Here is a 12330-nt window from a genome sequence, read left to right on the forward strand (position 1 = left end):
AAACAAATACTGAAACCAGAAACACTTTTGACAATGTGTCAGTAAAAAAAAAAAAAAAAAAACTTAAATCTTAAAAATGGCCAAATTATTACCCTGACTGATATATTGGTTTATCAATAGTGCACAATAAGCCATAGACGAGCTTCAAACCAACCACACAATAGATCTTAAATAAACTGAAAGGATGTGCAATTCTCAAAGAATTTTCACTTGATACTTCAAAAACAAGTGGATTTAATGAATAAATTCTTCACTCAAATTTCTTTGCTAAAAAATAAAAAAACACTGCGAAATGAGACTAGTCCATTAATCTGCCAAGTGGAAACAGTTATCAGATATGGTTAGAAGCACACTGAAATAATCTCAAAGTGGCCAAATATTGGCTAATTATATCAATGTATCATTAGTAATTAATAAGTACAAAATGCATCTGGTCAGTTATCCAATGAATAAAGGTAATTATTATCCAGCACAATTTGTTGTGTAAAACTCCTAACAGAACATCACCTCAGGTCACAGAAAACCTTGTTTTGTTTTAGGGCTCTCTGTCTTCAGCTACTGTCAAAGCCGTTGATGAATTGGTAGACAGTCTAGTCATAACTCTCTCAACACAACATAGATTACACTAACCAAATATTTACCTGACAAGATCCTGCCAAAGAGGCAGACCTCCAGTTCCCAAGCAAAGTAAACAGCATCCCTCTATCGATTTAGCTAAACTCAGCTTTATCTTATGCAAATCAAGCCTCATTCAGTTTCACAATTCATTTCACTATTCATTCAAATCCCATGTGAAGGAACGATATATGAAATGCCAGGAGATGTGAATCCATCAGAAATAAAACCTGAAATAAATCAAACATTCGCAAGATCAGGTCTGGTTGGCAAGTTCTTACCCTTCTGGCAGTGGTTGGAGGTCCAGCAGCGGTAGCTGTAGTTGTCATTGAAGCTGGTCTTAATGCACTGCGGTCTGTCCTCCATGATACCTGGACAAACATCACCGCATTCTTTGGACTGCTTGTTCCCATTGATGTAGTTGTTAAACTCTGCATCCATAATGAGCGACCAGTCCACCGAGTCTAAGTAACACAGCTCCGGGTTCTTTTCGATTCTGATGGCCCCTCTGGTGATGTTCCTCAGGTTGTGGAGGCCGATATCTTTCAGGCTGGTCATTTCGAAGATGACCAGGGCGTAGTTATAGAACAAGTTGCGTCCTCGGATGACGTTGAGGTTGGGGAAGAGCATGCTGAGGCTGTCCAGGCCAGAGACACGGAACAAGAGAAGGTAGTCGGTGACCATGGTCAGCTTGGGGAAAGACAGGGAGCGAAAGTGTTCCTGGTTGAGGTTGTTATTCTTGTCTCCAATGAGAAGGATCTGCAGGTAGCCTTCCACCACCGTGCAGTTATCCAGCTTCTTGAACTCACTGATGTCATTGCGGATATCAATGTGAGGACCACAGACTGGAATGGAGAGCAAAAAAACAGTACAGTTAGACTATTATTATCAAAACTGAACGTTGTAAAGCTTCTTTATTAACATTGATAATTACATTGATAATGTATGCATTTCTTTATTAAAAGAAATGAATAAAGAAAAAATAAACATAAATATTGAGGAGATTTATTTCGAGGATATCGTGATGGAATAAATAAAGGATATTAACTTTCCAACAAAAGCACACCTCTCTGGTGGACAAACATCTACAAAAGCATGACTTGAATTTAGTCAGAACTGAAGTATCCAGTGTCACTTGTGATAAAATAATCTCAGAGCATGCTCTTTTACAGCGGCTTAGAAGGGATCTGCCAAGTTATCCTATATAACCCTTGGACACCGTAGCACTCTTAGGATTGACTGTGTTGCCACTTTATATCAATGCTGCAGCTAGTTATTTTTCTCTCTTTAAAATCACTGAAAAACTAAAATAGCCGAAACATCTGTAGGCCTGTACCTTCATTCTCATGCATTTCCCTAATTTTCAGACTTTGGTTTTCACACACACAGGCCATGATTGATTAATTAATACTTTTATGGTAATTTACAGCTAAATCAAGGAATCAATAGTATAAACAAAAATTCCCATTATTTTAAGGAAAAAAAAAACACTACAGGGGAAAAACTACAGATATATTGGATTTAAAGTAGTGATGAAACGGAAGCAGCGACTGATTCTTTTCCAATATTATGACACACATCTGAGTAAAAAAATAAATAAAAATTGGCAGGAACTTGGTTCTACCAATCAGTTCTGAAATGGATTTTGAAATGTTGGCATTCCACTCAAAAATGAATGTGAGCTTGCAGTCGATTGTGAAGGGGCGGGGTATAAAAGGACTAAATTATTGGAAAAGCCAAAGAAATGTCATCAGTGAGAAGTCTGATGTTTTCACAAGAAGATTTTGATTAAAAACTATGACGTCAAAAGAAAATACAAAAATGAAACCCATGAATGAATCACAGTAACTTCAACATGAACATGAACTTCTAAAATAGGTGAATTTTCCTTATATGCCGACCAATATCCACATTTTCATGCGTAATACTTTGAAGAGCTAAAGATTTATATTAAGCAAATGCCAAAACGTTAAACAGTAGCATGAACCTAACAAAAGGTACAATATGAAAGGTCAAGAAGATTTACCTACTACAATCTACAGTTAGAGGAGTAATTCACATCCAACAATAACAAAACAAATGTATGGTGTCCTAGAAGGGGATGGAGATCAGCAGAAGAATACTCTTGACAAATGAGCTCCTTTAGCTAAACCTTTTATGTTCTTAGAGAGGCTTAGGTCACCTCCTCTGATAGAGACAGACAATATCACAGAGACTCTATGAGACAAATGGAAATGTTTCTCCCTGCCACGTAAAAAACAACAACAACAAAAAACAGCCATGGCTGCCAGAACGCATGGTCCCACACAGAAACAACCTTATCAATCTCTCTTTACAACCACAATCTAAATAGCCCACTGCGAGACGCAGAAGATGGTGAACTTTTGAGTAATGCAGAAAGGTCAAAATTTCAACAATCTCAGATTGCCTACTGTGCATTATTCTGACAGGAGTGGAAACCGCTTTTCCTGACACGAATTTCCTGTGAAAATGACACGCTTCATGAATCTAAATCCCATGTGAGGTTTGGTGTGCCAAAAATAGCAAGCGTGTTGTTTAAAAAAGATCTTTATTTGCTCCTGACAGTGTATTACGCTCATCTAAATTTAGAACGGAAATGATTGCTCCACGAAAAAAAATAGCATTTGCTTTCCGTATCATCGCAAATGCCCCAGGGCTGCACTTGGGAGTCATGGAGCTGCATGTCTCCTTTGTTTCATTGCGGCATTTTTTTTTTTTTTCTCCTTCACAATCCCGGGAGAGGGAGGAGAGCCGGAGTGACTCACACAAAGACTAATTTGTTTGTTGATAAAGAGAAACTTTAGTCCTCAGTTCCGGTTGGATCCATTAATAAATTCAGGCGGTCTGGAAAGACACAAAGAGGGAGACACACAGTGGGAGAGAGACAAAGACATGGTGTCTGTCAGTTACACGAAAGTAGAAGAAGTTTTTATGCAGTGACACAAAACACCTGACAGCATGTCAAAATGGCTCAAAGGTTATTTAACAGCTAAAAGGATATTTGAATTGGAAAACATGCACACCTAAAAAAACTTTTTGCCTCAGAAACCGATTTAAAAAAAAACATGTAACGTGCTGAAAAGTCTCATGTCTCCTAAAACTGCCACACAAGAAGCGTGAAGCCAACTGACACAAACATGCCCACCAGTTGACCTCCACATTGAATCATCAAGGATTATCCAAGGCCAAAGAGCTCACCCAGTTCCTATTCCCTTTCCAAAGATCCGGCTGTTCCATAAACACAGCCAGTCAGAGAAGCATCTGAACCCTTCTCCACCCTTATCATGTTGGTGTTGCTTTCAAAAAGTCAGATTTTACAGGTGAAGGATCTAGTGCAACCGGTCTGCACCCAAAGGACAGTTTCCTTCTAAAAGGAGGACTACATGTTTTCAAAGATTATCCTACAAAAATATTGACTTCTTGTTCTCCAGTCGATTCATGTTCTAAATTTCTCTTCATAATTACCCATTTTCACTCAATATACATCAAATTGGGAGTGTAAAAGTGCTTACTGATATACATTTTATTATTAACGAAGTACCATCATTCTCATACATTTCCTTTTTTTTTTTCAGACTTTTGTTTTCATACACACAGACCATGACTGACTTATTAATACTTTTCTGGTTTTATCTGTCATTTACAGCTAAATCAATTAATCAATAAACAAAAATTGTCATTGATGTAAGAAAAAACACACTACAGGGGATAACATGGAAAAACTACCGAAATATTAGACTATTATAATATAAATTATACAGAAATACCCCAAAAAAAAAAAAAATTATTTTTTTTTTCAGCAAGGATGCATTTAATTGAACAAAAGTGATAGTAAAACAATTATATAAAGTTACAAAAAAATCTAGTTCAAACAAATGCAGACTTTTCTTTTCATCAAAGAATCCTAAATATATTTTGGTATGGTTTCCACAAAAATATTACGCAGCACAACTGTTTTCCAATAAGAAATGTTTCTTGAGTAACAAATCAGTATTTTAGAAGGATTTCTAGAGTCCCAAAGGAATACATTTCTCTTTAAAAAAATATATTTTAAACGGTATTTCACAACATTACTGTTTTTTTTATCAAATCAATGCAGCTTTGGACAAAACAGGACAAAACAGAGTATTATAATGGAAAAAATTTAGTTACAAATAATAATATTTAATGTTCTCATTATTAAAAAAAAATGCACAAATAAAACAATTACAAGTTATTGACAATTACAAGTTAAACGATAATTATTAAAGTTGAGATTTTTTTTATATCAGTCAGTCTCTACCACTCAAACAAACCATAACAACTTGAGTTGAGAATGTGTGTAGTCAAAAACACAAATGAAACCCACTCATTGGCTGCAAGGTACATCGGAGAGGACATATGCGTCTTATTCCACTGGTGGTGGTTGAGGAGAGATCCCCTGATATGACTGTAAAGCGTTTTGGGTGTACAGTAGTACATATGAAAGAGCTATATAAATTCCTCATTCATTCATTCATTCTGTTCAAATCATAAACTCTGGGGTCCAGATTAAATGACAATTACGGTCATTATGACCCACTTGCATAACGTACGTTGCCCAAAACTAATATTGTGTAAAGTGCTACTCTGGGATATATTATAAATGTGTGTTTGAAATGGTCACAAAAGCTTATTCCATTTTTTTTAAGAGAAAGAAACTTAATACAAAGGAAAGCTTTCACATCCTTCCCACACAACCTCACAAGTGAGCAGGAGTGTTAAGGTCCTCAAATCATTTTCCCTAAGAGGATTGTGCTCAGCTCTGCGTTCAGCTATAATCATCAGGAATCAGTCCATATTATCTGGCCAATCCTCCCTGAGAGGTCATGGGCTCAGCTCTTATTTATGTCACCTGCGATTGTTGTCTTACCAGCACGCAAAATTCAACTGTAGTGGTCGACCGATATTGATTTTTTTCAAGGGTTTAGAGTTTGTGTGAAACACGAACTCGCACGTACCGACTGCAATGTACAGAATTTACTAGTTCACGCAGTCTACAAATGCACACTTCAGAAGATCTCAGAGCTGGATTCAACAAAGTCTGCAAGGTTTGTGAAATGAAATGTTTATTAGATATTCAAAAGATAAAAAGTCCCCCTGCTGTCAAAATAAAAGCCCCCCTTACGACACATCGACCAAACAGACACCAAACTTGATGCCGATAATTAAAAAATGCCCAATATCAGCACTATTCAACTGCAAAACACAAGTGCCTACAGTGCTTATCTTTCACTAGGAGCAAATAGTAACCCAGGAGAGTCATTCATTCACTGTGGTTTTCACACCACGCTGCAAACATACTGGTCTGAAATCCAACTCTTGCTGTTAACATTTGATAACCTTTTGCTGGCCTTCCACAGGAATCCCTGTACCTCTTGGATAGACGAGGGAAAAACAAGACTTATCTAGTATTGCCTTTCTTGAGATCTAGTCTGTAACCTACTGGCTTCACTTGTCCATCCATCAGATCTTATTTACAAATGAGAAAAGTACACAGCAATTTATTTGAAACCAAAAGCCCCACACTACAGTACGTCTTAATTGCAGCTGTTAAAATGACCTAAAGAAAATGACCACCCTTGTGGGACCGATTCATATCTTCAAGAGATTATCAAAGGTTACTGAAACCACTTTGAGTAATCGTTCTCGGAAAACAACACTATTTTAGCGGTTTTCCCGCACTTGCACGGTTATCTGGTGAAGCATTGTTGGGTGACAAAACTCTTCCTGGTTTTAAAGCTTGGTCACACACAAGATAAGAAGCTAATTTCACTTGAAAGTGAGCATCACTAGGCAAAGCAACTGAATTGAGAAGGGTGCATGTCACATACGGTCTCATGTGACTGTTTGGAAGAATACGGGTTCTTGACAAATAAAGCTTAAAAAAAAGGTGTTTTTAAAAATCTTTTGAAAACTGATGTAATGCATATTTTAGAATCATGAACAATGAGTTTCATTCTTTGATGAAAAGAAAGTTCAAAGAAAAGTATTTATTTGAGATCAAAATATCTGTATCATTATAAATGTCTTTACTATCACTTTTCATGCTTTTAAATGCACCCTTGCTGAAAAAAAGCATTCATTTATTTTTTTATTCCAAACTTTTGAATATTTAAGAAAAAAATACTTTTTAAAAGTGACAATAGCATGTACTCTTCACTAGCAGGCCCTTCGTGAAAGGATTCATTAACTAACTTTCATTAAGACCCTTCGAGTAGCGTCACCTTCAAGTAGCGTCACCTTCTTGCAACACACTTCAAGGGCGCAAAAAGGCAGTTTGGAATTCGTCCAAGGTTTAAACGCCACCAGCCAAACATCTTTCAACATGCACTTATAGGCAGTGCATTTCCTGCACCTTCCTGCGGAAACAACAAAACGCTGACATTTAGAGTTAATTCCTCTTTCTTGGCCCGAATTCAAAGAGCGCTTTGCATTAGACCTCTGCGATGGGGGTCCTGAGTCAGCCCCGCAGTAAGGGGGCACAGGGGAGCACGACCAAGATCCTGGTTTGTGCTCCGCAGCGCTCACACCTGCCACCTCAACTGCTGTTTAATCCCCCACATGCTGGAAGTCATCTGACCACTGGTCTGGTGCTACACTTCCCTTCAATAGCCCTCACTTCAAAAGCACCAGCTCATATGTCAGAGCCCAACTAGTAATACAACACCTATGCCCCCCCTCGCATTCTCAGCTAGCAAAACTCTGCCTGAAAGATGGAACAACATGGTATGTTGCTGAGGCAGAGGTTTACGAAAGATAGGGGTCAACTAATAGTGCAGAAACACACCCACACAGAGCGGCTCGTATCTTTCAAAAATCCTAAAGACTTAAACCCTCAAGTTCCTCAAAGTAAAAAAAGAAATAATGCAACAGTATAACAAATCTGGATTTTACCGATATTATACTGATAATTGTTATTGTTGGTAACCGATAAATAGCGGAAATTTAAATTCTACTCTATTCTGTATAAATAAATTAAAAATAACAACTAATCTAAACCAAAGCCAATCGTTTTAGATGCTACAAGTGACTTTAAGGAATACAGCAATTTGGAAAATTATGATTTGCTAATGATTACATTTAACAGTGTTTATAAAGTGCTTTAAAAAAATATTAAAATTAAATAAATGTTTTTTTTTTTTAAATCAATTAAATCTCCAATATCAACCGATATGGATAAATAAATACATTTAAAGAGATTAATACTTTTATTCAGCAATTGTTTCTGTTTAAAATAAATGCTGTTCTTTTGAACTATTCTCAAAGAAAAATAAATACTGATTTATATTATATAATAATGTTTCTTATTTATAATTAAAATAATATATATTATAATACTGTTTCTTGAGTACCAAATTAGTATATTAGAATGATTTCAGGAGAATCATGTGAAATAAAATTAATTAAAAATAAATTACAATCAGAAATAAATTAGAATTTAAAATATATTCAAATTGAAAACACTTATTTTAGTAGTAATATTTCACATTATTATTGTTTGTGCTGTATTTTTGATCAAATAAATGCATCCTTGGAGGCGAGTATAAAAAGCAACCCCCAAACTTTTGAATGGTACTGTATATTGTGCATGCCTAGTAAAAATTATTCATGATTTATTAACATTCGGGTTGAAGTTTGAACCTGTGTGAATCACAACACAAATCCAGATATTTTAAAGAATGTTAAAGAGTTAAATGGGGTCCAAAACAACACTGGGTCACACTGACTTTCATTATAGGACAAAAATACACCAGAGATATTTTTCAAAATATCTTCTTTTGTGTTCCAAAAGAAAGTCATACAGGTCTGGAACAACATGAGGGTGAGTAAATGAGGACAATCTTCATTTTCAGGAGAACTATCCTTTAAAATAACAAATACAACCGCCGCACTCACTGTGTTCAATGATCTACGGGTGGTCACTGCACACAGACCTATTTTAAATTAACATTTAATTAAGCAAATACCTCATCTGGCTGCTTACTGAAGCCTTAAGACCGTTTGACTCCAGCAGCGAGGCACGAACTAGCACAGTGACACAGATTCAGGGGCAGCGGGAGTGACTCAGAGCGCAGTGCTGTACCGGATGAAAAGGCACGAACGCTCCCACATTGAGGATGAAGCACAACTCAGCAGAACCAGAACAAGGGATGGGGAGACATAAAGAAATAGGAAGAGAGAGAGAGAAGCGTTGGTCACTACGGCGCACGTCTGAGTCATAGGAATAGACTCGCTCAGCCTGAGGGCGCTTACACACTAGAGAAAGCATTACATGAGTAGGATGCAGTTTTGAAAGAGGAGGAGAAGTTTGAAATTCAACGCAAATCAGCCCCGTTGAATTCAATGGTTTCGGAGCGTTATCTGACGCAGCGAAAACTCTAGCGCGTAGGCACCCTTAGTCACGAAAAGAATGAGCAACACCAGAATATCAAATGCCACAGACTGAAGCAGGCAAAGGTGGGCTATCAAATAAACAGTGCAAGACTTCGAGTCCACCCACTATTCTCTCTTTTCAATGTTTCACTTCGATGACAGCCATTTTTCTCCTGCTTTTTATACAGTCATGACTGTAGATTAACAACAAGAGGAGGCCTGTGAAGATACGGGGCTGAATGTGGGAGTGGGTATTACTGAATAATTTATTTTTTAATCTCGACTTTAAGACACATCTCAGGAGTACGAGGTGCAGTTCTGACAAATGCTGGCCCTCGCTGGGTTTTTTTTTTTAAAGTGTGAGTTTGTGTCAGCAGCAAACGCAGTGACTCTTGCTCCGCCGCCAGGCTGTCCGGAGGCCGTCCGTGTGAACGCCTAAAGCCCAATAAAACATTCACAAACTCACTAGTCTTCGAATCAACAAAACCAAGTCTGTTTCCCTTGCCGTGTATTTTTACATGTTCTATTTTCAAACCTCATGTTTCTCCTCTCGCTCACCCTCTCTTTCTCAATGGACCATGGAGGCTTGTTTGCCATATACTTGGAAGAAGTGGCATGGAAAGTTTACTGTGGTGAAACTTGAAAGGAGGCTAAATTACATTTTATTAGCCGTACCAGATTTTTAAACTGAACAGGATGAAAAAGACCAAAGATTACTTCCCTTGGAGCACGGCCATTAATTTAGTGATATAGGTACGGAATATTTTATAATCTTTTCAGTTAGTACAGGAATAAATGTGCAGTGCACTAAGCATAAAGTGTGCAAAGAGACAGACAGATGGATGGATGGGTGATGGATGGATAGATAAGACTGTTGATTACAATGTTGTGATGCCTAAATTCACTTGTATCATTTAAAATGATTGATTTTTAGTTTTAGTGCAAAATAGTATAGAATATTAATATCAGCCATTTATAATAATTATTTAAAAAACTATCACCTTATTGATATTGGCCAGAATTTATCTGAATTTATCTTATTGGCCATCCCTACTGAAAACATCAAATAACCAAACATGTAGTATTACAAAAAATATAAACTTCTTCATAAACTGATTATTTAGCCAGTGTCCTACAATTTGTTTCTAATCACAACATACCCAGCCTAAATGAAAGAGTTAATCTCTAATCAGCCCTTTAAAGTCAGAAAACATCAAATCAATGACATCAAAATGGACAAATTGACACAAAACAAGGAGTGGAGAAGTATGAAACCAGTTTTGCCCTGATTAAAGTCAGTTTGTCAGTGGAGTGTCTTTGCAACACTTTATGAGAAAGAGACAGACGGGACAATGCAATGATGGAGTCCAAGAGTGAGAGCTTACCCCCCACACAAGCCTCTCTGTATAGGGCCAGTGGTCCTGGTCTCTGCAGGGTGCTGAGAAACAGACCCCCCTGACATTCACAGTGGCCTGGATGTGGGACTGGCCACTCCGGTCAATGGCCTTGAATTGCGTCCTAACTCCTTTTGAATGTAAATGGGAGTTTAAACCCAAGAATGGCCCACCTTCATTATGCTACAATGCAGCCCCCGCACAATCACAATTAGGTATTTGATGATCCTTAAGCTGCATAAACATTACAACTACATCCGCCAACCACAAGATGTTTTAAAACTGTGGAAAGACATGAAAATTGACAGCAGGAATAACATGTTATCTCATTCTCCTTTCTTCCTTGTGAAACACGATGTTATCACTAACAAATAAATGACATCCTGATATAAAAGACACCGGTACAAAGAATCTCTGTGTGTAATAATAGCAAAATACACAAAACCATACATGAATATGCTTTGGAAAAAGCCACACGACACAAAACTCATTTTTGTAGTCTCCCTTGGGCTTATTCCAAAAACAAAATCACTAAGTCTAAATCCAATTGTAATCCAATAAATATTTGTTTTATCCAAAGGTTACAAACAATTTGAATTTTACCAATATAATAATGTAATCAAACCTTGCCAGACCAAACCCTGTGGGTTGGATGTTTCGTTTTCACATAAATATGTTAGTCCAATTTGAGGTGATAAAGCAAACGACAGGGATTTATTTCGTTTTCAGGTTTGCCGTCTTGACTATATCGGATCATCTCTTATCGTGTGCTGTGACCGTGACAGAGACTGAATTCAGTTAGCCAAAATGCTCTGACACTGCAGTCTCTCAGCCAACGAAACGTTCGCTTATTTCGACCATGAAGTATAAATGAACTTATCTCATTCTCTGAAGTGTTTAACATTAAAGTAGTGCAATTCTGTGAAACACAAAAAAAATCGATGATAACAGCTGACAGCATTCACTTTCACTGCATCTTTTTCATACAATGAAGGTGAATGGTGGTGACTGAGACTGTAATTCTGCTTAACATCTGCCTTTTTTATGATTCACAGAAGACAGAAAGCCATACAGGGTGAGAAAATTACAGAATGATCATTTTTGGATGAACTGTCCCTTTAAGCCTTAATCCCAAAACAAACAAAAAACTATTTTAAGGTAGGACAGTAAATGTGTATGTGAAATGTGAACATCACAAACAAATAGGAAAAGAGGTCTCATTGCATCTGCTTGTCAGAGAAAGTGTTAACGACACTACGAGCTGACGGAGATATCTATGGACTTTCAGGCAATCAGCTAACCTAGCTAATTCTTTTTATTGTTGGCATTTTATTTGTTATATTTAATTTTATTACAAATCTTCTGAATCTCCTGATCAAAATATATGCAAAGAAGATGCAGAAACAAGTGTGCAAGCTTTGAGGGTGTTGGTGGACTTGATCTACTCCATTTCTACATATCAATTCTATTTTCTCTGCTTTTTGCTCAAAATTTTGCTTTTTTTATTAAACCTGCCCACATTCAAGTGTTGATAAAAAAAATGCATGAAGCTAGAATAAAAGCAGAGGCTCTGTTCTTTCTTTTGACATATTGCATGATCATATATTCATACAACAAAATATTCTGGGGGACATGACATTTTTGTGAAAATTATCAAAAATCTGACAACTTTATTTTTCTTTAAATGCTGGAGGAAAGAGTTAATGGACACTAAATGACAAAACTAGTATAATCTAAATCAGTATGTTCTCCAGCTTAATTTGATATAAAATATTCACATCTAGAATACATATTTATACAAAAAAATAAAAAAAAGATTAAAAAATATCAAGTCTGTCCAGACAGAGTCGTTTGTAACAATTTCCATGTACTTAAAAGGCTTGTAAAAGGGCAGCACAAAATATGA

General features: G+C 36.8%; 1 protein-coding gene across 1 annotated transcript in view; it reads right to left on the reverse strand.

Moving 5' to 3' along the window:
* The window catches only part of igf1ra (insulin-like growth factor 1a receptor), a 110106-nt gene that overhangs the window by 96011 nt on the left and 1765 nt on the right, over nt 1-12330 (reverse strand). Inside the window, exon 2 of the mRNA XM_081372386.1 lies at nt 897-1460. Coding sequence (XP_081228512.1) covers nt 897-1460 — 564 coding nt within the window. The remainder of the gene's footprint in view (nt 1-896; nt 1461-12330) is intronic.

The sequence above is a fragment of the Scardinius erythrophthalmus genome (assembly GCF_964197995.2).
Source record: "Scardinius erythrophthalmus genome assembly, chromosome: 8".
Classification (NCBI taxonomy): Eukaryota; Metazoa; Chordata; class Actinopteri; order Cypriniformes; family Leuciscidae; genus Scardinius; species Scardinius erythrophthalmus.